At 46.9% G+C, this 27500-nt stretch overlaps 1 protein-coding gene across 2 annotated transcripts in view; it reads left to right on the top strand.

Annotated features, from left to right (window-relative positions):
- Positions 1-27500, top strand: part of LOC135520040 (zinc finger protein 407-like) — a 193947-nt gene that overhangs the window by 78343 nt on the left and 88104 nt on the right. For both annotated transcript variants that reach the window (XM_064945356.1, XM_064945357.1), the window contains exon 4: positions 8968-9042. In XM_064945356.1, the coding sequence (XP_064801428.1) occupies positions 8968-9042 (75 nt within the window). The remainder of the gene's footprint in view (positions 1-8967; positions 9043-27500) is intronic.

Raw genomic sequence — 27500 nt, 5'->3', positions numbered from 1 at the left:
TCTCTTACGCACGTACATGCACACACAACACACACACACCCACACACACTAGTACACACGTATTGTTCCATTTTAAATGAGAGGTGTCTGTTTTAGTGAACGTCTTGACGGTGATTGACGAAGAATCCTTTCGGTTCTTATTTTAAATGTATTAAAATCATCTCCGAATAGATTGAGTACACCAGCAATGGTGTAAAATAATCAATTCAGACTATTTCATTTATTTATTTAATGGCTGATACATTATGGCATATTTCCATAGGCGGATCTTTAAGAAGACAGCGATATTGATGTGAAGTCACCCTTCCTCCCGTCAAATGAAGTGACAGCACTGCACTTGTTTTTTCTCTCGCACTCTCTCTCTTTATCTCTTTCACTCTCTCTTCCTCTTATTCCCTAGTTCCTTCTCTTCCTCCATCTCTCCCCCTCTCTCCGCGGAGGTATCCCACTGCCTTGAGATTTGCCTCCGTACTCTCCTGCTCTCCCTACTATTTTGAGTCCATTTTTGGGGGGCCTTTTCTCCCCATCAAGCTTACTGCTTCCATTAAACACCTAGACGAGCTATAGTCACTAATCTGGGCTCATTCTTTGCAGAATGCCCCTTCTCCATCCTCCGTCTGTCTGTCTCCTGTGATTGCTCTCATGTCTCCTCACGTCTCGACGCTCCACACTCCTGTCAGGGGATGTGTGGCGGGATCTTTTGTCAGTTTACCGGCCCGTCAAGCCGTCAGAGTTTTAAACATGTCAACTTACCTGTGAGATGCACCACAGGCCCTTTGCTACCCCCCCCCCCACACACACACACACACACACACACACACACACACACACATCACGTTGTATTTATATGAAAAGGAAAAGATTATGTTTCCCCAGTAGGGTATAATTATAGAGTGAAGGAGATGTAATGTGTGTGTGTGTGTGTGTGGCTATAGCTTGTGTTTATTTATTTTTGTATTGGGTCATATAATGGAGGTCTCTTTGACCCATTGTTTCTGTGCAGAGATTAGCCTGGACAGGTGTTAGTGAGCTTTATGAATCTCCAATTTTGTCTGGGCTTGATGTGGCCAACTGGTAATACACTGGTTTTCCCCATTAACCGGTTCGTACTTAAAAAAACATTCCCCTTTCAGGCTGCAAAAGCTTTGATTAACTCCTTCACTTTATTTAATGGTGCAAAGGCAGATTTTTTTGGGGGTGGGGGTATGCATACTTTCTTTATGAACCCCCTAACCTAATGTAGCAGGTGTAAAATAAAAGGAAACCCTAGTTAGGGTGTAGAAAGGGGAGTTGAAGACAATGTGAAAGGAAGGAAAAAGGACGTGGAGAGGGGAGACAGGGAGGGAGAGTTGAGAATTTACAAATTTACAAATGCGACCTGGGTAAGAAAAAGCAAAGCAGTGCGACAAAAACAACACAGAGTTACACATAAACAAACGTACAGTCAATAGCACAACATTAAAATCTATGTACAGTGTGTGCAAATGTAGAAGAGTAGGGAGGTAGGCAATAAATAGGCCATAGAGGCAAAATAATTACAGTTAACATTAACACTGGAGTGATAGATGTGCAGATGATGATGTGCAAGTAGAGATACTGGGGTGCAAAAGAGCAAGAGGCAAGTAATAATATGCTATTTACAGATTGACTGTGTACAAGCTGCTCTGACAGCTGATGCTTAAAGTTAGAGATATAAGACTCCAGCTTCAGTGATTTTTGGAATTCGTTCCATTCATTGGCAGCACAGAACTGGAAGGAAAGGCGGCCAAAGGAAGTGTTGGCTTTGGGCATGACCAGTGAAATATGCCTGCTGGAGCTCGTGCTACGGGTGGGTGATGCTGTGGTGACCAGTCAGCTGAGATAAGGCAGGGCTTTACCTAGCAAAGACTTATAGATGACTTGGAGCCAGTGGGTTTGGCGACTAATATGTAGTGAGGGCCAGCCAATGCGAGCATACAGGTCGCAGTGGTGGGTAGTATATGGTGACCATCCGGTGACCATCCGTTTTAGTGACAAATGGATGGCACTGTGATAGACTATATCCACATTGCTGAGTAGAGTGTTGGAGGCTATTTTGGAAATGACATCGCCGAAGTCAAGTATCGGTAGGATAGTCAGTTTTACGAGGGTATGTTTGGCAGCATGAGTGAAGGAGGCTTTGTTGCTAAATAGGAAGCTGATTCTAGATTTAATTTTGGATTGGAGATGCTTAATGTGAGTCTGGAAGGAGAGTTTAAAGTCTAACCAGACACCTAGGTATTTGTAGTTGTCCACATATTCTAGGTCAGAACCGTCCAGAGTATTGATTCTATTCGGGCGGGAGGGTGCAGGCAGCAATCGGTTGAAGAGCATGCACTTAGTTTTACTAGCATTTAAAAACAGTTGGATTCCACGGAAGGACTGTTGTATGGCGTGGAAGCTCGTTTGGAGGTTTGTTAGCACAGTGTTAGCACAAAGAAGGACCAGATTTATACAGAATGTTGTCGTCTGCGTAGAGGTGGATCAAAGAATCACTAGCAGCAAGAACGACATCATTGATATATACAGAGAAAAGATTTGGCCCGAGAATTGAACCCTGTGGCATCCCCATAGAGACTGCCAGAGGTCTGGACAACAGGCCCTCCGATTTGACACACTGAGCTCTATCTGAGAAGTAGTTGGTGAGCCAGGCGAGGCAGTCATTTGAGAAGCCAAGGCTGTTGAGTCTTCCGATAAGAATGTGGTGATTGACAGTCGAAAGCCTTGGCCAGGTCGATGAAGACGGCTGCACAGTACTGTCTTTTATCAATGGCGGTTATGATATAATTTAGGACCTTGAGTGTGGCTGAGGTGCACTCATGACCAGCTGGGAAACCAGATTGCATAGTGGAGAAGGTACGGTGGGATTCGAAATGGTTGATGATCTGTTTGTTAACTTGGTTTTCGAAGATTTTAGAAAGGAAGGGCAGGATGGATATAGGCCTGCAACAGTTTGGGTCTAGAGTGTCAAAGGGGGATGACCATGGCAGCTTTGCAATCTTTGGGGATCTCATACGCTAGAAGGAGAGGTTGAATAGGCTAGTAATAGGGTTTGCAACAATTTTGGCTTATCATTTTAGAAAGAGAGGGTCCAGATTGTCTAGCCTAGCTGATTTGTAGGGATCCAGATTTTGCAGCTCTTTCAGAACATCAGCTGTCGGGATTTGGGTGAAGGAGAAGCGGGGGGAGCCTTGGGAAAGTTGCTGCAGGGGGTGCTGAGATGTGAGGGGTAGGGGTGGCCAGGTGGAAAGCATGGCAACCATAGAAAAATGCTTATTGAAATTCTCGATTAAGTTGGTCAGGATGATATCTAAGAGGGTGCCCATGGTTACATATTTAGGGTTGTACCTGGTAGGTTCATTGATCATTTGTGTGAGATTGAGGGTATCTTGCTTAGATTGTAGGACAGCCGAAGTATGAAGCATGTCCCAGTTTAGGTCACCGAACAGTACGAACTCTGAAGATAGATGGGGGGAGATCAATTCACGTATGGTGTCCAGGCCAGAGCTGGGACTGAAGGGGGTCTACAGCAAGCGGGAACGGTGAGAGACTTGTTTCTGGAAAGGCGGATTTTTAAAAATAAAAGCTTGAATTGTTTGGGCACAGACCTGGATAGTATGACATAACTCTGCAGGCTATCTCTGCAGTAGATTGCAACTCCGCCCCCTTTGGCAGTTTTGTCTTGTCGGAAAATGTTATAGTTAGGGATGGAAATTTCATGATTATTGGTGGCCTTTTTAAGCTAGGATTTAGACACGGCGAGGACATCCAGGTTTGCGGAGTGTGCTAAAGCAGTGAATAAAACAAACTTTTAGAGGCTTCTAATGTTGATATGCATGAAACCAAGACTTTTACGGTTACAGAAGTCAACAAATGAGAGTGCCTGGGGAATGGGAGTGATGCTGGGGGCTGCAGGGCCTGGGTTAACCTCTGGTGATGTAGAGGAACAGAGGAGGAGTAGGATAAGGGTACGGCTAAAGGCTATAAGAACTGGTCGTCTAGTGTTTTCGTAACAGAGAGTAAAAGGATCAGATTTCTGTGCGCAGAAGAATAGATTCAAGGCATAATGTACAGACAAGGGTATGGTAGGATGTGAGTACAGTGGAGGTAAACCTAGGCATTGAGTGACGATGAGAGAGGTTTTGTCTCTATAGGCACTATTTAAGCCAGGTGAGGTCACCGCATGTGTGGGGGGTGGAACAAAAGGGCTAGCTAAGGCATGTTGAGCAGGGCTGGAGGCTCTACAGTGAAATAAGACAATAATCACTAACCAAAACAGCAATAGACTACGCATATTAGGGTGAGGCATGTGGAGCCGAGTGATCATAGAGTAGCTAGACGAGCTGGAGGCACGGAGATTCAGACAGCTAGCAGGCCGGGGCTAGCAGATGGACTTCTGGGGGACGTCGCCTGTTGAAACCCCCTCGGATGGTTAAGTCGGCTGACCAGTCGTGATGGATCAACGGGGCTCTGTGTCGTCAGTAAAGGGTCCAGGACAATTGTCTAAAGTGGTATTGAAGCCCAGGAATTGTCTGATGGATCTCTTCGGCTAGCCGGGAGATGTGCCTAGGGACAGAGACGTTAGCCAGGAGTAGCCACTGCTCTTGCAGCTAGCTAGCTGCGATGATCCGGTGTAAATGTTCAGTAGGAATCCAGAGATGTGGTAGAGAAATAGCAGTCCGATATGCCCTGGGTTGATTTCGCGCTGTGCAGACTGGCAGGAATTGACCGGGCTGAGGCTGGCTGATGTCCGAGTTAACGGTGATGACCGCTAGCAGTGGCTAACTGACTACTAGCTAGTAGCTAGTTAGCTTGCTAGCTTCTGATGGGGGTTCCGGTTCTAAAGTATAAAAATATCAGATCCCTTCCACATTGGGTGAGGCGGTTTGCAGATGGAAATTGAGTCCGTAGATGGGAATTGAGATGAAAATGTATAAAAATACTGTATATACGAAGAAAACGATATATACACGGAACGGGACAAGATTAAACACAACAGACTTTCCCCACTGCTCCGCCATTTTGGAACAGATGAAGAGACGGTGGAAGGGGGAGATGGAGGGGAGGTAGAGGTCTGTCTCTATAATTATGGAAACCGAGTGAATGAGGTATGATGTATAATGTATGTGTGGCTATAGCGTTAGTGTATTGTATGGTTTATTTTGTATTGGCCATATAGTGGAAGTTTGTTTGACCCATTGTTTCTGTGCGGAGATATGCTAAAATCAGCAGATTATGGTAAGAAGGAAAAGTAGAGAGAGGGATGCTCGCTCTCTCTCTCTTTCTCTCGCTCTCTCTCACTCCCTCTCGCTCTCTCCTGGCACAGGGGCCTACTGTGAGGTTCTGGATTCCTGTACAGAGGACCTCACAGTTCACCAGGATTCATCTGAGTAATGGGGTGTGAAGAGGAACTGAGGGGGAAAGTAGGGTGTGGCAAGAGGGAGTTGGAGAGAAGGTGGAAGTGGGTAAAAGGAGGTGAGGAGGGGAGGTGGAGAGGTGCAAGAAGGGGATGGTGAGGTGCTAGGGCGAAACGGCGGCGATATGTAGAGGTACCTGCCGCTAATGCTGGAGTCAGTGAGGGATGGCGGGCACTCCAGCTGTGACATTAAAACAGCAGGTGGACGGCGTCGTTAGGACTGGCACACGAGGCAGGATGAGGCCCAGCGGCCCACTGTAGTAGCTCTGTCTCAGGCGGCTTCACCCCGCCGAGAGAACTGATCCGTAGCTCCATATAGCTCCATAAGGAAATACAGACCCCTCTAGAGCTCTCTCTCCTGGGCACACTGCTTAGTTTGGTGAGGGTTGAGCGACTCACACACCTAATGACTCCACGGTCACCCTTACCATTTTGGAGAAAGAATTTAGTTTGACTCGAGTAACAAAAAATATATCATCTCTGTTTATATCGTGGTTCACCTTCCTGTACGCACCATTGTCAAGGCCGTCACACAGGTGACATTGGTACTTATAATACAATCAAATGACATGATTTCTGTTTCTGACACAGATGGCAGCAAAGTGCTATTATTTGTTGGTGAATGGGCCCATATTCATAAAGCATCTGAGTGCTGATCTAGGATCAGTTTGGCCTTTTATATACAATAATAATGAATGTGTTTATGGACACAGGACCTGATCCCAGATCAGCACTCCTACAATGAGACTCTCTATGAATACAGGCCTCGGTCTTTACTAAGTAAAGCATGCCATGTGTGATGTGATTAGACCCTTCTCTCTCTTTCTCTCCTCTCTTTCTCTCTCTCTCTCTCTCTCTCTCTCTCTCTCTCTCTCTCTCTCTTCTCTCTCTCTCTCTCTCTTTTCTTTCTCCATATCCCAGAATGTTTTGTATGTTCTGCACAGGATCTAGACATTTTGCGCCTCACTGATGCCAGAGGCTTCTCCTTAGATCTCCCAACATCCCTTTCGGAATTGTAGATTGAGATTCCCGCCCCGAACCATCCAGGAATACTGTTAGGCAAATTAAGTTGTTTGGAACCCATATTGACACGTTATCTCTTTATCTGGTGATGGAGACAGGAGGAGGGAAGAGAAAGAAGTGTAACTTGGGTAATTGAGCCGTGTCAACGCCGCTTATCGGTAAAGCTGCGGCGCGTCACGGAGCTAACGAGGTGTGGCGCGGGGAATTAGTCTAAAGCGAGTGGAACGTGAAAACTCCTCAATGTTTTTATTTATTTTATTTTATTATCTCCCTTTAAATTAAGAGCCTCCCTCGAGGCTAAAATAAGGCTTTAATAGTTAATCTGGGGAAATATTGATATGGATGAATGGCATGGCGGAATGTCCCCTTTGTTGCAATAATGACGAAGGCAACAGTCATTTGCGTTAAGGATGCACCCTCAAAGCTGTCAGGGGTAGATCCTAACCTGAGAGGACAGGGGATTTGGAAACCCGTTTCAACAAATGGATTTGCTCTTTTACCACTTAGCCTTGCCCTTCATTTGAACCTGCCATTTGTGTGGCGCGTATATGCAAGCTTGTCTGTGACTCTATATGCGTGCACGTGTGCGCACACGTGTGTGTGTGTGTTCATGTGTGTGTGTGTGCATGTGCGTTTGTGTCTGTCGTCTCACTTTAGCAGGCCATTGCCAGGTGCCTCCAACAGGCCTTGCCAGTCATGCCAGTCACTGTTTGCTGCCATGCTCAGAATAAGCCAGTGGAATAAAACATTTTTATCAGAGTGAGTGATGCAAATCTCACAACACGCTAGTTTGATTTGTAACCCTCGCTATCAAAGAATGCTAATTAAAATCATATTTTTGCATATGTCTTCATGTCTTTCATCCGCGTATGCAAATCGCCCCCGTTGCCTTTCAGCACTCTGTAATGAGGTTTATGAAGGACAGCTGTAATCCATAATTAACAGAAATGTTTGCAAGCTCCCCCCCCATGCGGCAGTGACTTAAACAACCTAGAAAAAGCTAGAAAATGCTAACTTAATTAGCGTGTTTGTTTATTTATAGCTAGTTGAAGCAGTCAGTCAGTCAGTGAGTGCTGTGCCACAGCCTCCAGTCACCCAGAGTGTCTCCCTCCCCTGTGTTTGATCTTGTCATTCTCCTTCGGTGGAGAGGAGTTTGGTTTAGTCACTCCCAGGCAACATTCTGGACGGATGGATGGATGGAGAGATGGAGCTGGAGAGGAAAAAAAGAGGAGGGAGAGAATGATGATAACAAAACAAAACAGCAGAGGCTGTTTGAATATTTATGTGGGATGTTAGTTAGCATGGGCTGCCCTCAGGGTGGGGGGGTGATGATGGATGTGGCTCTGGGGCAATGGTAGGAGAGCAGAAGGATGTGTGTGTGTGTGTGTGTGTGTGTGTGTGTGTGTGTGTGTGTGTGTGTGTGTGTGTGTGTGTGTGTGTGTGTGTGTGTGTGTGTGTGTGTGTGTGTGTGTGTGTGTGTGTGTGTGTGTGTGTGAGTGCGCGCGTGTGTGTGTGCGTGCATGCGCGTGCGTGTGTCCAGTAGTAGGGGGAAGATGCCATTGTGATATGAATGAATGGTGAAATGATTAGGCTATATGCTCTTTACAACAAAATTACCAATAAAGAGAGTGGAAGTCAGAGAGGCAGATGGAGAGAGACTCTCTCTCTCTCTCTCTGTTTTTCTTTCTTGTTCCTCAGTCATGTCGTCTTAGATGTGGTCATTGTCTGTCAGCAAGAACACTGTAATAGGATGTGATTACTGGTGAATGGCCAGAGGATGAAACGCTAGAGAAACGAGGTTGATCCCTGACTAGTTAGGCCTGTCATCCCACCATTATGGCTTCACAAACTGTTTAGGGAATGGAACTAACTCAGGGCTTTGAACATGGTCAGGACATTGTGGCGGAGTCTTGAAATGATGTCCCAAATATTTCCCTGTGTGTGTGATATTGTGCGTTTCTGTCTGTGAGTGTGCGCTCGAGGGTGTATGAGTGCGTGTCAGTGTAGATACACTCTCTACACACTCTCTTTTGATGTTGAACCACTGTAATGACAGGATATCCAAGGCCGTGTTCAGTAGGCACTCAACGGGAAGAAAACGGGGCAAACAGGGAGTTACTACCAGACCAATAAGAAAGCACATTTTCTTTTTCCGTTGCGAAGCGTTTGAAAACATTTTTTTTACAGTGTGGCCTTGTGAACATGGGTTAGACCCTTTTTCTTTAGTTAACCTGCTGCGTCCTAGTGGCTTTGTCCTCACTACAGTTGCAAAGTTTTCGTGAAATCCCAGTTGGACAATTCCCCGAATCAGGAAGGAATAAACAGGAAATATGGAATTTTCCAACCAGGATTTCTGGAAAGGCAGGGAATTTATGGAGAGTTTTACAACCCTAATCATGATCCTGATACAATCCTAATCTCTGCCTGCTCCCCGGTTAACCCTTTCATTTACTGTGGTAAAGAGGCCCTCTTTGTTAACCCTTTGCCCCCTGTGTTCTCTCTCTGACCAGGTGGGCCTTTGTGATGAAGAAACACCTGAGCACTCACCTGTTGGGGAAACATGGAGTGGGCCAGCCCAAAGAGAGGTAGGACTGACTACTTTTGCCTCGCTTTGTCTCTCTCTGTATTTCTCTCTCGCTCTCCCTCCCTTGCTCTCTCTCTGTCCCCTTCGGCCTCTCTCTCTCTCTCTCCAGTATTTCTATCACACCCTCTTTGTCAATCTGTTCCCCCTCCCTCCCTCCCTCCCTCCCTCCCTCCCTCCCTCCCTCCCTCCCTCCCTCCCTCCCTCCCTCCCTCCCTCCCTCCCTCCCCCTCCCTCCCTCCCTCCCTCCCTCCCTCCCTCCCTCCCTCCCTCCCTCCCTCCCTCCCTCCCTCCCTCCCTCCCTCCCTCCCCCTCCCTCCCTCCCTCCCTCCCCCTCCCTCCCTCCCTCCCTCCCTCTCTCTCTCTCTCTCTCTCTCTCTCTCTCTCTCTCTCCTCCCTCTCTCTCCTCTCCTCCCTCTCTCTCCTCTCCTCCCTCTCTCTTCTCTCCCTCTCTATGTATGATTGGGAAGATGTGATGTCTCCATCTCTCGCCGTGATGTTGCGTGTAAAACTTTCCCGGTGTGCCCCTGTCTGTCAGCGACGCGGCCCGGCTGTCAGTCTTCGTTGTGTGTGTGTGATGAAGACGAAGTTGCAAAGTCCCCGTGGCATGTGAGGAATGAGACGTTAAACACCCCTCAACCTGTCAAACAGACCCGCTAAGAGAAACTAGACGTCTTCTTTAAAAAAAAAATATTAAAAAAAATTGGTCGACATCTTAAAAACCGCCGTTCAAATTGATACTTTTGACAATATGTCGTATTAGATATGACAAGTGGCTTGAGATATTAGCAAAGTAGGCGCACCATATGCTGCCCTGTAAATACACCCTCATTTTTGACTGGATTCAGACTGACAGCTGCTTGTTGGGAGAGAGAGTCTCACATCACTCAACTATTTCACTTGTCTGCTTTATTCTCGAAAACAGCACGTGACAAACTAAGGCGAAACTAAACTGTCCAGGGCAGAAATGTTTGTACCACATAGATGTTATATCAAGATGAATTGCCACATATATATTTGTCCATTTGGCTTTTTTTGTTTTCGTACTTTGAGGATGCTGGTTGGTAATGTGAGTGAAATCACAGTGGGGCTGGTCCGTGTATTGTGTCTGAATGAAAGACCTCTGTGCCCTTGGCTCGGTATTAGAGGGCGACATTACAGCAAAGGTCAGCGAGAGCACGCACGCCCCCAAACGCAGGCGAACACACACCAGCGGCAGGCATGAATGGAGTGGCCTTGTGGAGCTTGGAGGTCTGTGTGTTACCTGACAGCATTTACCTCCCAGTGTGTCTCTACCAAAAGCAACTAGAGTCACACTGCTGCCCCGTAAAACATACTGCCGTGCCATACAACACCATTACATCACACGCAAACATACACACACAAACGTTTGCACGTATGTGCACGTGAGCGAGGCAAGTGCATGTATGCATACAGATATCGGCATTGTACCATTATTTTCTCTTGCTTCTCTCTATTAAACACACACACACACACACACACACACACACACACACACACACACACACACACACACACACACACACACACACACACACACACACACACACACACAGCGAGAGGCCATGAGGTTTGTTCTATTTAAACCTGTAAAACACGGTGTCATCATTTTTCTGACAGTCCTGGAGACAGAATTTATCTCATCATTAATTAACCATCATATTTCCAACACAGCAGTGCTTAATTAGCACAAGGTCATTGGGGAGGGCTTATTAAGTGGAACAAATTTGGGTGAGTGTAAGTGGAGAGAGAGAGAGAGAGAAAGACATGAAAAGGGGGAAATATGGAGAGCGTATGGTGACAGTGCTGGCCCAATGATTGATAACTGCACCAGTTTGAAAAGCCCAGACTTGGAGACTGGAGGGGTAGCTGGTGACGTGACTGGAGGAGGGGAGAGGGGACTGGAGTGGTAACTGGGAACCAGGAGAGAGGGAGGGAGGGAGGTAGTGGGAGGGACCGGGGGCTGGCTGGAGTGGGGGAGCCAATTGCAAACATATGCTGCCTGGCAGGCAGGGGAGAGATGGATTGCAGCAGGACAGTGTCAGAGAGGCTGTTTCATCACCATCGGCCCTATTCACCTGGTATTTTTAGAACACTGGGGAGATCTGTTAGTCAAAGGAAGAGAAGAGGAGGAGGGGTGGGAGGAGGAGGGGAGAGACCTGACTAGCCATAGTGCCCAGCTCCAGTTCGCATAGTTTGTTTGGGCTCTGGAAAAACAGGTTATTTTGGGTGGGTGGGGGGGTGGGGGGGGTGGACTGGGATACTGGGATGGGCAGGGGATCCGGAGGTAAGATGACAATCTCCAGCCTCCATCAGAGAGAGAGAGACAGAGAGACAGACAGACAGACAGACAGACAGACAGACAGACAGACAGAGAGACACAGTGACAGAGGTTCTGACCTGTTCTAATATGACACATCTGGGTTCCGGTTTCATTCACCACTATTCTTCACTGTGCAGTTTGGAGGTCTGCAAACTTTTGGCTGTGCATGTCTGTTTACGTGTGGATCTACAGCCAGGTCTATAATTATTGGCATCCTTGATAAAGATGAGCAAAATAGACTGTATTAAATAGATCATGCAAATACTGAGCTACGGGTAACTGCCAAAATAATGGGAACACTTGAGTAACTGAGGGATACAAAGTATATTGAAAGCAGGCACTTTACCAGGTGTGGTTCCTGAGTTAATTAAGCAATTAACATCCCATCATGCTCAGGGTCATGTATAAAAATGCCCAGTTGCCCATTATTTTGGCTACCATGATGACAATAAGAGATCTCAGTAACTTTGAAAGAGCTTAAAGGGTGTGTGTGTGTGTCTCTCAGTCCCCAGCTCTCAACCCAATTGAACACATATGATAGATTCTGGAGTGGCGCCTGAAACAGTTTTCCACCACCATCAACAAAACACCAAATATGGTGGAAGTTCTGGTGGAAGAACGCTGTTGCATTCCTCCAATAGAGTTTCAGACACTTGTAGAATCTATGCCAAGGTGCTAAGGTGCCCTGACGCTGTTCTGGCAGTGCAACCCCCATTAAGACACTTGATATTAGTAGATATCCTTTATATTAGTAGATTTCCTTTATTTTGGCAGTTACCTATATATATTGTATACACAACATTTTGAGGGAAAAATCAATTATTTTGTAAATATAGTTTAACAAGTACAACAACAACAACAAAAAGCCTAAAAAAAGAAAGCATTTACTCCTCCACCCTCCCCTCGCGAGGAGAATGGCACAGAACCTTTCTCTAGAATGTTTTATGAGACTGGAGAGCACGTTGGGAGGGATCTTAGACCGTTCCTCCATACAGAATCTTTCCAGATCCTTGATATCTTTTGTCTGCTCTCCTCTCCAATTCAAACAACAAAGTCCAGAGACTTTTTGATTTTGTGGTCAAATTAACCATTTCTTTGTGGATTTCTATCTTTCGATAGTCATACAGTGAGCTCCAATAGTATTGGGACAGTGACACATCGTTGTTGTTGTTTTGGCTCTGTACTCCAGCACTTAAGATTTGAAAGGATACAATGCCTATGAGGTGAACGTGCAGACTGTCAGCTTTCATTTGAGGGTATTTTCATCCATATCGGGTCCGTTTAGAAATTACAGCACTTTTTGTACATTGCCCCCCCCCCCCCATTTTAGTGGACCAAAAGTGGTATATGTCTGTTAAAGTAGTCAAAAGTGTAGTATTTGGTCCTATATTCCTAGTACGTCATGATGATTGAGCTTGTGGCTACAAACTTGTTGGCACCATTTGCTGTTTGGTGTGCAGATCTGGACTCTATCAATTACACGCCACTTGTACTTGAGGAAGAACAAGAGGTAGACCACCGCCAGGTAATATATCAATTACATGAGAAGGTTGCAGGTCCCCGAGGAGAGATTTAATACGCTCTGAGCTATTTGTTAATATACTAAACCAAGGTTGGGTTTGTGGGGTACTGTGCAATTGTCAGTTTATACATTATGCTAACTTTTGCGTAGCATTTGTGGCTCCCAAACCAATATAAGATGGGTTTCATGTCCATATCATCAAGTGTCTAAAAGAATGTGTGTAGCTCGCTGAAGTGCGAAAAATGCTAATATCAGGAATATTGACTTGCATTGATTTTGGCCCACAAATGCTACAACATTAGCGTTTGAAGACAGTGGCCAGGGATACAAAACCAAGGCATGGTTTGTTTTCTTACCTTCCCCATAGGCTGCTTACAGGGTAAGGAAACCAATAAGTGATTTTATAATTTGGGTGAACTATCCCTTTAATTTGACAAAGTGAAATTTGTGAGATAAATGAAAAAATAATCAAATATATTCCTACAATTCAATAGTTTGATGGAATTAGGCCTAAGTCTACGTGTGTATCAAATTTCATTGGTCATATACACGTTTAGTAGATGTAGAGAAATGCTGGTGTGTGTGTGTATGTGTGTGTGTGTGTGTGTGTGTGTGTGTGTGTGTGTGTGTGTGTGTGTGTGTGTGTGTGTGTGTGTGTGTGTGTGTGTGTGTGTGTGTGTGTGTAACGTGTATCTGTGTGTGTAACGTGTATCTGTGTGTGTGTAACCTAAGGCTAACATTAGGTATTAATACTGCATGATGGTTCAACAAAGACATGTATGTGGTGTGTCCACAACCACACTCTACTGCAGTGCTGTTCAGGTACAAGCAGCGTGTCTGTGCCAGAGGCCGAGGGTGGCAGAGCGGGCATCTGGCTTGGCAGCACCAGGTTCTGGGCTCACAGCCGCTTCCCAGTGTGCCGTGCGGTGCGGCCATATTGCCCGGTCGCTGTGGACTGAGACGGGGCAGGCTGGACAGGGGCAGAGGGGGCGGAAGAGTCCTGCAGGGTACCAGCATGGTGGCAATGTGGACCACACTGTCCAAAGCCCTGCCACACTCACAGGGGTCCAATTACACTAGAGTGTGGGCATGTGTGTGTGTGTTTACTCTGCAGAACGGTGCTGTAGAGAGAGGACGAGGTTAAGAGACAAATATTGTGGCCCTTAATGATTTGGAATACATCCATCCTCTTAATAATTAATAATGTATCCATCTCTTCCCTATCTCCCCCTCTCTCCCTTACCTTTCGGTATCAGCTCTGAGTTATTGTTACCGCCTAAGACTAATGTTGTCATGGTGAGGCCTGCACTGCTTACTGTACACAGACAGTGGCCTGTCATATCAGAACAAATATGATCACAGCAGGGCCATGTTCATTAGTCACCAAACGGAGGAAAGAAGACTTGTCCAATACAAACGCAAATTTTTAGTTTTCCGCAGTAACACTTTTCGACAACGTTTTGCGTTGAGTGTCCTAATGAACACAACCCATTCATATCCTATATTACGGCCATAGTGGCTGAATACACAATGCAGATATTTGTGCATTTTAACCTCTAGCGTCGAGCAATCCCGTATCCGGGATCGTAATCATAGCCTCAAGCTCATTAGCATAACGCAACGTTAACTATTCATGAAAATTGCAAGTGAAATGAAATAAATATATTGGCTCACAAGCTTAGCCTTTTGTTAACAACATCTCAGATGTCATCTCAGATTTTCAAAATATGCTTTTCAACCATAGCTACACAAGAGTATTGATAGCTAGCATAGCATTAAGCCTAGCATTCAGCAGGCAACATTTTCACAAAAAACAAGAAAAGCATTCAAATAAAATAATTTACCTTTGAAGAACTTCGGATGTTTTCAATGAGGAGACTCTCAGTTAGATAGCAAATGTTCAGTTTTTCCAAAAATATTATTTGTGTAGGAGAAATCGCTCCGTTTTGTTCATCACATTTGGCTAAGAAAAATTCAGTCATTACAACGCTGAACTTTTTTCCAAATTAACTCCATAATATCGACAGAAACATGGCAAACGTTGTTTAGAATCAATCCTCAAGGTGTTTTTCACATATCTATTCGATGATAAATCATTCGTGGCAGTTGCCTTTCTCCTCTGAACCAAATGGAAAAGTGGACGCAGCTGGAGATTGTGCAATAATTTCGACGGAGGACACCAAGCGGACACCTGGTCAATCTTCCAATGATATGCCTACAAATACGTCACAATGCTGCAGACACCTTGGGGAAACGACAGAAAGTGTAGGCTCATTCCTGGCGCATTCACAGCCATATAAGGAGACATTGGAACACAGCGCATTCAAAATCTGGAGCATTTCCTGTATGCAATTTCATCTTGGTTTCGCCTGTAGCATCAGTTCTGGGGCACTCACAGACGATATCTTTGCAGTTTTGGAAACGTCAGAGTGTTTTCTTTCCAAAGCATCTTTTCTTGACAAAATATCTTGTTTAAAACGGGAATGTTTTTTTTATCCCAAAATTAAGAGCACCCCCTATATCGAAGAAGTTAAAAGGCTTTGAACGGCAGCAACAGTCACTGCCACTGTGGTAGTCAGTCTCCTGTGGCTGGCGTGTAGTAGCGAGACCTTGGTGGCCCATTGCTCACCTTTGTGTTGCTGTGTGCTTGTTGGAACAGGCGCCAGTGGACACAGCCTCTATTTACCCTACTCAATATTTCATGAGGGATGAACGGTCGGCGCCGAATGAGGGATCGCGTTAATATTGCCGTTGAAATTAAACGCTAATTAGAAAGAAGTGTGTTAGTCTAAAAGCCAATGCAGTCTATAAAAGTTTGATTACTGTAAAATTCGGTGCATTAACATTTTTATGTGTTGGCCTGTGCAATCGCTGGAGAATGGTTTTATGCACTTGTCATGGGCATATGGTGCAGGCTGGCGACGTGTGTGTGTGTGTGTGTGTGTGTGTGTGTGTGTGTGTGTGTGTGTGTGTGTGTGTGTGTGTGTGTGTGTGTGTGTGTGTGTGTGTGTGTGCACGCAGTGGTGTAAAGTACTTAAGTACTTTTCTTCTTTTTTTTACCCCCTTTCTTTCTGACTTGTTAGTCAGGCTGATTGAGGTAGGATGTACATGTAGGTATCGTTAAAGTGACTGTGCATACAGTGGGGCAAAAAAGTATTTAGTCAGCCATCAATTGTGCAAGTTCTCCCACTTAAAAAGATGAGAGAGGCCTGTAATTTTCATCATAGGTACACTTCAACTATGACAAAAAAAAACCAGAAAATCACATTGTAGGATTTTTAATGAATTTATTTGCAAATTATGGTGGAAAATAAGTATTTGGTCACCTACAAACAAGCAAGATGTCTGGCTCTCACAGACCTGTAACTTATTCTTTAAGAGGCTCCTCTGTCCTCCACTCGTTACCTGTATTAATGGTACCTGTTTGAACTTGTTATCAGTATGTCCAGAACCTCAAACAGTCACACTCCAAACTCCACTATGGCCAAGACCAAAGATCTGGAGTCCTGTGTGGCTCAGTCGGTAAGATCTGTCAAAGGACACCAGAAACAAAATTGTAGACCTGCACCGGGCTGGGAAGACTGAATCTGCAATAGGTAAGCAGCTTGGTTTGAAGAAATCAACTATGGGAGCAATTATTAGGAAATGGAAGACATACAAGACCACTGATAATCTCCCTCGATCTGGGGCTCCACGCAAGATCTCACCCCGTGGGGTCAAAATGATCACAAGAACTGTGAGCAAAAATCTCAGAACCACACGGGGGGACCTAGTGAATGACCTGCAGAGAGCTGGGACCAAAGTAACAAAGCCTACCATCAGTAACACACTACGCCGCCAGCGACTCAAATCCTGCAGTGCCAGACGTGTCCCCCTGCTTAAGCCAGTACATGTCCAGGCCCGTCAGAAGTTTGCTAGAGAGCATTTGGATGATCCAGAAGAAGATTGGGAGAATGTCATATGGTCAGATGAAACCAAAATATAACTTTTTGGTAAAAACTCAACTCGTCGTGTTTGGAGGACAAAGAATGCTGAGTTGCATCCAAAGAACACCATACCTACTGTGAAGCACGGGGGTGGAAACATCATGCTTTGGGGCTGTTTTTCTGCAAAGGGACCAGGACGACTGATCCGTGTAAAGGAAAGAATGAATGGGGCCATGTATCGTGAGATTTTGAGTGTAAACCTCCTTCCACCAGCAAGGGCATTGAAGATGAAACGTGGCTGGGTCTTTCAGCATGACAATGATCCCAAACACACCACCCGGGCAACGAAGGAGTGGCTTCGTAAGAAGCATTTCAAGGTCCTGGAGTGGCCTAGCCAGTCTTCATATCTCAACCCCAAAGAAAATCTTTGGAGGGAGTTGAAAGTCCGTGTTGCCCAGCAACATCCCCAAAACATCACTGCTCTAGAGGAGATCTGCATGGAGGAATGGGCCAAATACCAGCAACAGTGTGTGAAAACCTGGTGAAGACTTACAGAAAACGTTTGACCTCTGTCATTGCCAACAAAGGGTATATAACAAAGTATTGAGATTAACTTTTGTTATTGAACAAATACTTATTTTTCACCATAATTGTTTATTTCCTGAGGGGGAATAGGCTTTGTCGTGCCCTCTTCACGACTGTCTTGGTGTGTTTGGACCAATCTAGTTGGTTGTTGATGAAGACACCAAGGAATTTGAAGCTCTCAACCTGCTCCACTACAGCCCCTTGTCTTATCGCTACAACTCCCGTACGGGCTCGGGAGAGACGAAGGTCGAGAGCCATGCATCCTCCAAAACACAACCCAACCAAACCGCGCTGCTTCTTAACACAGTGCGCATCCAACCCGGAAGCCAGCCGCACCAATGTGTCGGAGGAAACACCGTGCACCTAGCGACCTGGACAGCGTGCACTGCGCCCAGCCAGCCATAGGAGTCGCTAGTGCGCAATGAGACAAGGATATCCCGACCAGCCAAGCCCTTCCTAACCCGGACGACGCTAGGCCAATTGTGCGTCGCCCCATGAACCTCCCGGTCGCGGCCGGCTGCGACAGAGCCTGGGCTCGAACCCAGAGTCTCTGGTGGCACAGCTAGCCTTAGACCACTGCACCACCCGGGAGGCCCTTTAAAGTACTACTTAAGTAGTTTTTCGGGGTATCTGTACTTTACTTTACTATTTATATTTTTGATTACTTTTACTTCAACATTCCTGAAGGAAATAATGTACTTTTTACTCCATACATTTTCCCTGACACCCAAAAGTACTCGTTACATTTTGAATGCTTAGCAGGACAGGAAAACGGTCTAATTCACACACTTACAGAGAAAGTCCCTGGTCATCCCTACTGCATCTGATCTGGCAGACTCACTAAACACATGCTTTGTTTGTAAATTATGTCTGAGTGTTCCCGTGATTATCCGTACATTTAAAAAACAAGACAATCGTGTTGTCCGGTTTGCTTAATATAAGAAATGTGAAATTATTTACACTTTCATGTAACGGTTTTCTTTACTTGAAGGAGAGGCGGACCAAAACACAGCGTGGTGGTTATTCATGTTTAATTTATAAAGACACTATACATGAATAAACTAACAAAACAAGAAATGTGAAAAAACCAAAACAGCCCTATCTGGTGCAAACACAGAGACAGGAACAATCACCCACAAACACACAGTGAAACCCAGGCTACCTAAGTATGATTCTCAATCAGAGACAACTAATGACACCTGCCTCTGATTGAGAACTGGACTAGGCCGAAACATAGAAATACCCAAATCATAGAAAAACAAACATAGACTGCCCACCCCAACTCACACCCTGACCATACTAAATAATGACAAAACAAAGGAAATAAAGGTCAGAACGTGACAGTAACCCCCCCCTCCTCCTCCCCCCAAAGGTGCGGACTCCGGCCGCAAAACCTTAACCTATAGGGGAGGGTCTGGGTGGGCGTCTGTCCGCGGTGGCGGCTCTGGCGCAGGACGGGGACCCCACTTCACCAACGTCTTAGTCCGTCTTAGTCCGTCTTGTCCGCTTCCGTGGCCTCCTAACCACGGTGACCCTACTAAATGACCCCACTGGACAGAGGGGCGGAAGCTCTGGACAGAGGGGCGGAAGCTCTGGACAGAGGGGCGGAAGCTCTGGACAGAGGGGCGGAAGCTCTGGACAGAGGGGCGGAAGCTCGGGACAGAGGGGCGGAAGCTCGGGACAGAGGGGCGGAAGCTCGGGACAGAGGGGCAGGGGCTCTGGGCTGAGGGGCTCTGGCGCCTCCTGGCGGCAGTGGCGGCCCCTGGCTGACTGGCGGCACTGGCGGCCCCTGGCTGACTGGCGGCACTGGCGGCACCTGGCTGACTGGCGGCACTGGCGGCCCCTGGCTGACTGGCGGCCCCTGGCTGACCCCCCCTGGCTGACTGGCGGCACTGGCGGCCCCTGGCCGACTGGCGGCACTGGCGGCTCCTGGCAGACTGGCGGCACTGGCAGCTCCTTGCAGACTGGCGGCACTGGCGGCGCTGGGCAGACTGGCGGCACTGGCGGCGCTGGGCAGACTGGTGGCGCTGGGCAGACGGGCGGCACTGGTGGCGCTGGGCAGACGGGCGGCGCTGGGCAGACGGGTAGCTCAGATGGCGCTGGGCAGACGGGTAGCTCAGATGGCGCTGGGCAGACTGGCGACTCTAATGGCGCTGGGCAGACTGGAAGCTCCGGCAACGCTGGAGAGGAAGGCTCTGGCAGCGCTGGACTGAGTAGCTCTAGCGCTGTCTGGAATGAGGGGCTCTAGCGCCTCTGGACTGAGGGGCAGGAGCTCTGGCAGCGCCGAACAGTGTGACTCCGGCAGCGCTGTAGAGGAGGAAGGCTCTAGCAGCGCTGGACTGAGGAGCTCTGGCGCCTCTGGTATGAGGGGCGGAAGCTCTGGCTGCGCTGGAGAGGAGGAAGGCTCCGGCAGCGCTGGACAGGCGGGAGCACCTGTAGGGATGAGACGGAAAGACAGCCTGGTGCGGGGGGCTGCCACCGGAGGGCTGATGCGTGGGGGTGATACCGGATAGACTGGAGGGTGCAGGCGCACTGGAGCTCTTGAGCACCGAGCCTGCCCAACCTTACCCAGTTGAATGCTCCCGGTCGCCCTGCCAGTGCGGCGAGGTGGAATAGCCCGCACTGGGCTATGCAGGCGAACCGGGGACACCGTGCGCAAGGCTGGTGCCATGTAAGCTGGCCCAAGGAGACGCACTGGGGACCAGATGCGTAGAGCCGGCTTCATGGCACTTGGCTCGATGCTCACTCTAGCCCGGCCGATACGCGGAGCCTCCAGCTCTTCTTTGGGGCGGCGATATTCTCCTGGCTGTGCCCAGGGTCCCTTTCCGTCCAATTCGTCCTCCCATGTCCATTCCTCCTCGCGCTGCTCCTGCTGCCGCTTCTCCTGCTGCACCTTGGGACGGCGACACTCCCCTGGTTTTGCCCAGGGTCCTCTCCCGTCGAGGATTTCTTCCCAAGTCCAGAAGTTTTTATTGCGCTGCTCCTGCTGCTGCCCGTTACCACGCCGCTTGGTCCTGTTGTGGTGGGTGATTCTGTAGCGGTTTTCTTTACTTGAAGAAGAGGCGGACCAAAACGCAGCGTGGTGGTTATTCATGTTTAATTTATAAAGACACTATACATGAATAAACTAACAAAACAAGAAATGTGAAAAAACCAAAACAGCCCTATCTGGTGCAAACACAGAGACAGGAACAATCACCCACAAACACACAGTGAAACCCAGGCTACCTAAGTATGATTCTCAATCAGAGACAACTAATGACACCTGCCTCTGATTGAGAACTGGACAAGGCCGAAATATAGAAATACCCAAATCATAGAAAAACAAACATAGACTGCCCACCCCAACTCACACCCTGACCATACTAAATAATGACAAAACAAAGGAAATAAAGGTCAGAACGTGACCTGATCCTAGATCAGCACTCATAATCTGAGAGACTTTATGAATATGGGCCTTGTTCCAATATCCACACGAGCACTTAGTATGAAGCAATGTAGAGTGTTGGGCCAGTAACACAAAGGTTGCTGTTTCTATTCCCCGAGCCGGCAAGGTGGGAAAATCTGCCGTTCTGCCCTTGAGCAAGGCAGTTAACCCCCAACAACAACTGCTCCCCTGGCGCCGAGGACGTGGACATCGAACAAGGCATCCCCCCCCCCCCACCTCTCTTCATTCAGAGGTGTTAGGTTAAATACAGTAGACACGTTTCGGTTGAATGCATTCAGTTGTACAACTGACTAGGTCTTCCCCCTTCCCCCTAGTATAGTCATTTGAATTGACCAGTAGACGAGCGACTCTCTGCCAAACCTCCCAGTCCATCTCCCAAGCCTCTAACTTTCAGTCTAGGAATGATGTCATCAAGTAACATTGGAACACAAGTGGCGTTACCCAAACCACAAGAGAAGAGAGTGTGCTCAGCTCAGCCTCCGTCTAATTTATGACAAGAGCACAAGTGGAAGAACTAGCATTGTGGGGCTAATTGTCGACAGGTCAGAGTTCCCTCACTGCGACTCCATGTGGGGCTACTTGTTTCTGCCTTTCTCAATTGAAACATCAGACTGTCACTGCAAGGAATGAATGTTGCCAGGCCTCACTAATGAACCAATGAATCAATGAATTAGCTAAGCAGCGATTCAATTAATGCGAGCTGAACGGAGGAGCAGGAGACGTGGACATATCCCGGAGAAGGTGATTAGTGCCGAAACAGATACAGACACACGCGAACCGGTCACGGCTGCCAATATCAGTTATTACAACTTTCTCCAACTTTGGACCTTTTCCTCGTTTATTAGCGAGGTAATGGATTTATCATCACTTCCTGATGTTGTATTGATGTTAAGATGTCTGTTTTTTTAAATGCCAGTGTTGTGCCAAACCCCCCACCCCCCTGCCACAATCCCCCCCCCCCCCTCTAATTTTCTTAGTTTTGTGGCTAGAGTCAAATACTTTCTGTTGCACACATCAGAGTCAAGTACTTTCTAGAGAGATGACGAAGTTTGGCAAAGACGAATACAAATCAGTAGCAGATATAGGTACGGGTACATATGAGCATGTGACACTGGTTTTCAAGCTGGTTAACCTTTAGAGGCAGACAGTGGTTAAGATCTTTCACACAACGTTCATCATGCATGTGACTCTTCACTTTACTGTGCCGCACATGGTGGGCGGATCGATTCAGCTCGGGTGGTCAGGTTTGTGTTGCCGGGTGTGCGTGCTTGCGTGAGCTCAATACCGAGTGTGTGTGTGTGTAGGGTTGCGAGAGAGAGCATGATGTGTGGCTTGATGAGGTCCAAGAATAGACATGTCATAATCAACTTTTGCGGCGTACAGCAGGGTGGTTTGTTCCGCCCGAGTATCAAATCATCTCCCCAAGTTTTGTTTTTCCCGAATCCCAAAACCCCCAGAGCCGAACTGGTTCGAGAGAAAAAAAAAGAACGAGAGGTTCTCCTTGATTATGTGACATCCTCCGGAAGGCCTCTGCAGTTGTTTCCTCCATTACTTAGGGGGGGGGGGCCTTCGCGCTATTGAGACTGTCACTCTCAATTTGAGCTAACGGTAAGCATGCACGGGCCTCCTGGATATTCTCCCCCACACCCACCCAGAGTCCCCCTCCTCTCCACTCTGCCCTTCCCGCCACCGATCGCCGCGGTGACAGTTTGATTACATCATCAATCGTGGCTGTTAACAGTGGTTTTCCTGAGCACCTGGGCAGGCAGGATCACAGCTGGCTCTGAGCTACCGCTGTCCCCCTGACCTAACACTCTGTGTGTGTGTGTGCTGGTGCACCTTTCTCTTTCTGTGTGCGTGTGTGTTTCTCATTTCCATTGGCACAAGGGGGACTTGAAGTGACCCGCACGGTGCAGTGCGGGATTTTATTGAGTAAACGCATGTCTGACTGTGTTTTGCTGCTGTTTCAGCTCAATACAAAATGAGGAGTTATTAGACTTAGCTAGTTATTTTCTACTGATATTGACCTGCAGGTCAAGGTTGTAATCAATTCTATAATTGTATTACACTGAGTTTGAGAGATTGTTTATTTTTTTGGCGGGGGGGTGGAGTGTGTGGGTGTGTGTGCCTGTCCAGAGTCTCGCTCACAACAGAGCATCATTCACTGTCCTACAGAAGCATAGAGATACTGTATGTGACAGCAGGCTGTTGCTCTTTGCCGAACAACACACACACATGCACACACACACACACACACACACACACACACACACACACACACACACACACACACACACACACACACACACACACACACACACACACACACACACACACACACACACACACACACACACACACACTATAAATCCAGGTACTTCCTCCCTCTCTTTTCTTTTGCTGTGAAGCCAAATCCCTCATCTTCCCGCTAAAGCCCTGTAAATTTATAATGGGACAAAGTGTATGTCTCGTTTCGATTCCTCAGCTATTACATGATTAAATAAGTGTCCCGGGTCTTCTCACAAAGATTTTCTTTTTAATGGCGAGGTGGCCACTCCCCCTCACATGCCACGCCCCACACACACACACACACACACACACACACACACACACACACACACACACACACACACACACACACACTGCCTACCTATCACAGATGCAGAGGATGCTCGTAATTGCGTTGGGGAGTCGTGGGTGAGGAACGAAAGTTCTGAATTAACGTGCAGCATCCGTTACTCTGTCTCACTTAGTGTGTTGTCTCTGTCGTACTGCTGGAACAGTAGCAACATGATGAGCGGTTAGGGAACTAGCTTGTGCATCACATGATGTAACTTCTTTAGCTGTAAGCTCGATGCACTGAGTGTTGAAATAATCATGTATCATCACAACAAGAAACTGTTTGAAATGCCACCGTCGCATAAAACTGGTTGAAATTACGTCATTATAAAAGACTGGTTGAAAATGCGTCACGGCAACAAGAAACCGGTCATTATGAGGTCATTTTAACGAGGTATTTTCCCGTTGGGGAAATCGAGGGATTATGGTCCAGTATTCATTGATCATTCTCAGAGAGGTGGTTTTGGATGTATGAAAAGTAGAATGAGAATTATTGGTTATAGCTGATGCTGTTTTGTCTCTCTCTCTCTGTGTGTCACGTTCTGACCTTTATTTCCTTTGTTTTGTCATTATTTAGTATGGTCAGGGCGTGAGTTGGGGTGGGCAGTCTATGTTTGTTTTTCTATGATTTGGGTATTTCTATGTTTCGGCCTAGTATGGTTCTCAATCAGAGGCAGGTGTCATTAGTTGTCTCTGATTGAGAATCATACTTAGGTAGCCTGGGTTTCACTGTGTGTTGGTGTGTGATTGTTCCTGTCTTTGTTTGTTTTCACCAGATAGGCTGTTTAGGTTTTCTCACGTTTATTGTTTTGTTAGTTTATTCATGTATAGTGTCTTTATTAAAGTACCATGAATAACCACCACGCTGCGTTTTGGTCCGCCTCTCCTTCACCACTAGAAAACCGTTACACTCGGTCTCTCTCTGTTGCTGTCTCTATCTCTCTCTGTCTCTCTGTCTCTGTCTCTCTTTCTCTCTCTCTCTGTCTCTCTCTGTCTCTATTTCTCTCTGTGTCTGTCTCTCTCTGTCTCTGTCGTTCTGTCTCTCTCTGGCTCTGTCTCTCTCTCGCTCTCTCTGTCTCACTGTCTCTCAATGTTTCTCTGTCTCTGTTTCTCTGTTTGTCTCTCTGCCTCTCTCTCTCGTCTGTCTCTCTGTTTCTGTCTTTCTCTGTCTCTCGCTCGCTCTGTCTCTGTCTCCCTGTCTCCCTGTCTCTGTGAAGGAGAAGGACCAACAAAAACAAGATGGAAAAAAGCCATTATCTCTCTATTCCTGGACATTGCAGTAAACATGGCTAATTGTGGCCAGGCCTAGCCCCGGTAACGGTAACCGGTATCCCTCCTCAACAAGATTAATGAAACTTCCATTGCTTTTAATTAGCACAGCTGTGGTCATCAATTATAACCCCTTCTTCCCCCCAAATACAAATATTGTTATATTTGGGGGAAATTCTTGATTTATATTATTGTGGTAGCCGGCGGAGTGAGATGAATGGCCCCGCATCATGGCCGTTGGCAGGGAGATGAAGAGGGGGAGGAGATGGGGGGGAGAGGAGGGTAATAAGATCAGCTGCAGGAGGAGAGTGTTGTATCGTGTGAGATGGAGGGAGAGTGAGAGCCGACTCTGATGCAGCGGAGTACATACACGGACTGGACAAAACATTAGGAACACCTGCTCTTTCCATTTACTCATTTTATTTAACCTTTATTTAACTGGGCAAGTCAGTTAAGAACAAATTCCTATTTATAATGACGGCCAACCAAGAGGCAAAAGTCCTCCTGCGGGGACGGGGGCCTGGGATTAAAAATACTAATCAATTAACTAAAAATATAGAACAAAACACACATCACGACAAAAGAGACAACACAACACTACATAAAGATAGCCCTAAGATGATGGCATGGCAGCAACACATGACAACAACACGGTAGCAGCACAAAACACGTTACAAACATTGCTGGGCACAGACAACAGCACAAAGGGCAAGAAGGTAGAGACAACAATACATCACGCAAAGCAGCCACAACTGTCAGTAAGAGTGTCCACGACACAGACTGAATCCAGGTGAAGGCTATGATCCTTCATTGATGTCACCTGTTAAATCCACTTCAATCAGTGCAGATGAAGGGGAGAAGACGGGACAGAGTAGGATTTTATAGCCTTCACACTTGAGACATAGTTTGTGTGTTTGTGCCATTCAGAGGGTGAATGGGCAAGACAAAATATTTAAATGCCTTTGTACGGGGTATGGTAGTTGGTGCAAGGTGCACTGGTTTGAGTGTGTCAAGAACTGCAACGCTGCTGGGTTTTCCCACGCTCAACAGTTTCCTGTGTGTACCTAGAATGGTCAGCAGCCTGAGGACATCCAGACAAGCGTTGGAGTCAACATGATCCAGCATCCCTGTGGAAGGCTTTCAACACCATGTAGAGCAAACTCAAATCGTCAGTAGCGTTTAGCTTAGCACAGCTGGCCCGTCCCTGTGTCGATGGATGGAGAAACAGCCCAGTGGGAGCCGCGGCTTTGCTAACCCGGCCAGCTACAGGCAGAGAGATGTGTCTCTCCACCAGTCTCTCCCATTTCAAATGGAGCTTTATGACGTCTTCTCTCCTCTTCCCCAGGCTTGCTCTTTCCCCCCCGCCCTGTCCGTTGCATCCGATTGGAGTCAGCGAGCGTGAGGTGTTAGCACAGGGAGTTTCTGTGCACGATGGGCTGTAGACGGGGATAGAATCTCTCCACCATTATACTGTTCTCTCTCTCGCTGACAACGGTGCTATGGGATGGCGGTATCTCTGTATTTCTGACGCTCTCGCTTTCAGAGTATTAGTGAAATGTGTTCTAGTGATTGATGCAGAGTATGTGTAGATGGGGAGGAAGATAGGCTCTGTTTTTCAACCTGGCTCTTTGTGGTGGGAAGTGTGTGTGTGTGTGTGTGTGTGTGTGTGTGTGGGTTTGTTGTGAGCCACCAGCCACCGTTTGCCCTCTTGACTCCAGTGTGAGATCTGGGATGGGAAGATATTTCATGAGCGCGCGCACACACACACACACACACACGAACACACACACACACACACACACACGAACACACACACACACACACACAAACACACACACACACACAAGCCCCACGCCCCTACGTCCACCAACTCACAGGATGCAGCGCAGAAATAATGTTTTAAATGCAATCATTGTCAGAGCCAAACAATGTCATTTATCAAGGGAGCGTTTTGGACTGTATAATAAGTTTCACGTTATTAATACCATTTCTCATCCTCTGTCAGGCCTGTCTGATTTATGGCGTGCGTGTGATCTAAGGTGATCATTGAATTAGAATTCCAGTAATGAGAGAGAGAGAGAGAGAGAGAGAGAAGAAGAGATAGAGAGAGAGAGAAGGAAGAGAGATAGAGAGAGAGAGAGAGAGAAGGAAGAGAGATAGAGAGAGAGAGAGAAGGAAGAGAGATAGAGAGAGAGAGAGAAGGAAGAGAGAAGGAAGAGAGAGAGAGAAGGAAGAGAGAGAGAGAGAGAGAGAGAGAGCATTATGCTTTTGCTGTTTTGCCACAAAGCGAATTTGCTATACAACTGTTGGCTCGACCGATACTGGCTTCCTAATTTGAAGGGGGGGGAGGAGAGAGAAAAGAGCGAGGCCCCTGTTAATTAGATAAGGGATAAAGCTCATTATTTAAAATGATATTGAGCCAAAAGTAAATATGAGTGGCCCCGTTAGAGGGCTCATAATGAGCCGGGATCCATAGCCAGACCCCCCCCACCAACCTCCCGGCTCCTACAGCCTTCCGAGATACCATATCCAGGAAATCTCGCTTTATGCAAAACCAGGGTCTAGGTTATATGTTCAGTTGAGGAAACACACACAAAAAAACAAATAGAAACACAAATTCCTTTCAGATAATTCGAGGGGCAATAAGGAAAGTAGTCGATCATTTCTTTAATATTGGATCGAGGGTGTAGCGCTAGCAAGTCAATCTTGGTGTGTTATTAGCTGCTCTCTCTCTCGCTCTCTCTCTCTC

Source organism: Oncorhynchus masou, chromosome 29 (assembly GCF_036934945.1).
Source record: "Oncorhynchus masou masou isolate Uvic2021 chromosome 29, UVic_Omas_1.1, whole genome shotgun sequence".
NCBI lineage: Eukaryota > Metazoa > Chordata > Actinopteri > Salmoniformes > Salmonidae > Oncorhynchus > Oncorhynchus masou.
The sequence above is the reverse complement of the archived record's forward strand: the minus strand, read 5'-3'. Positions and strand labels throughout refer to the sequence as shown.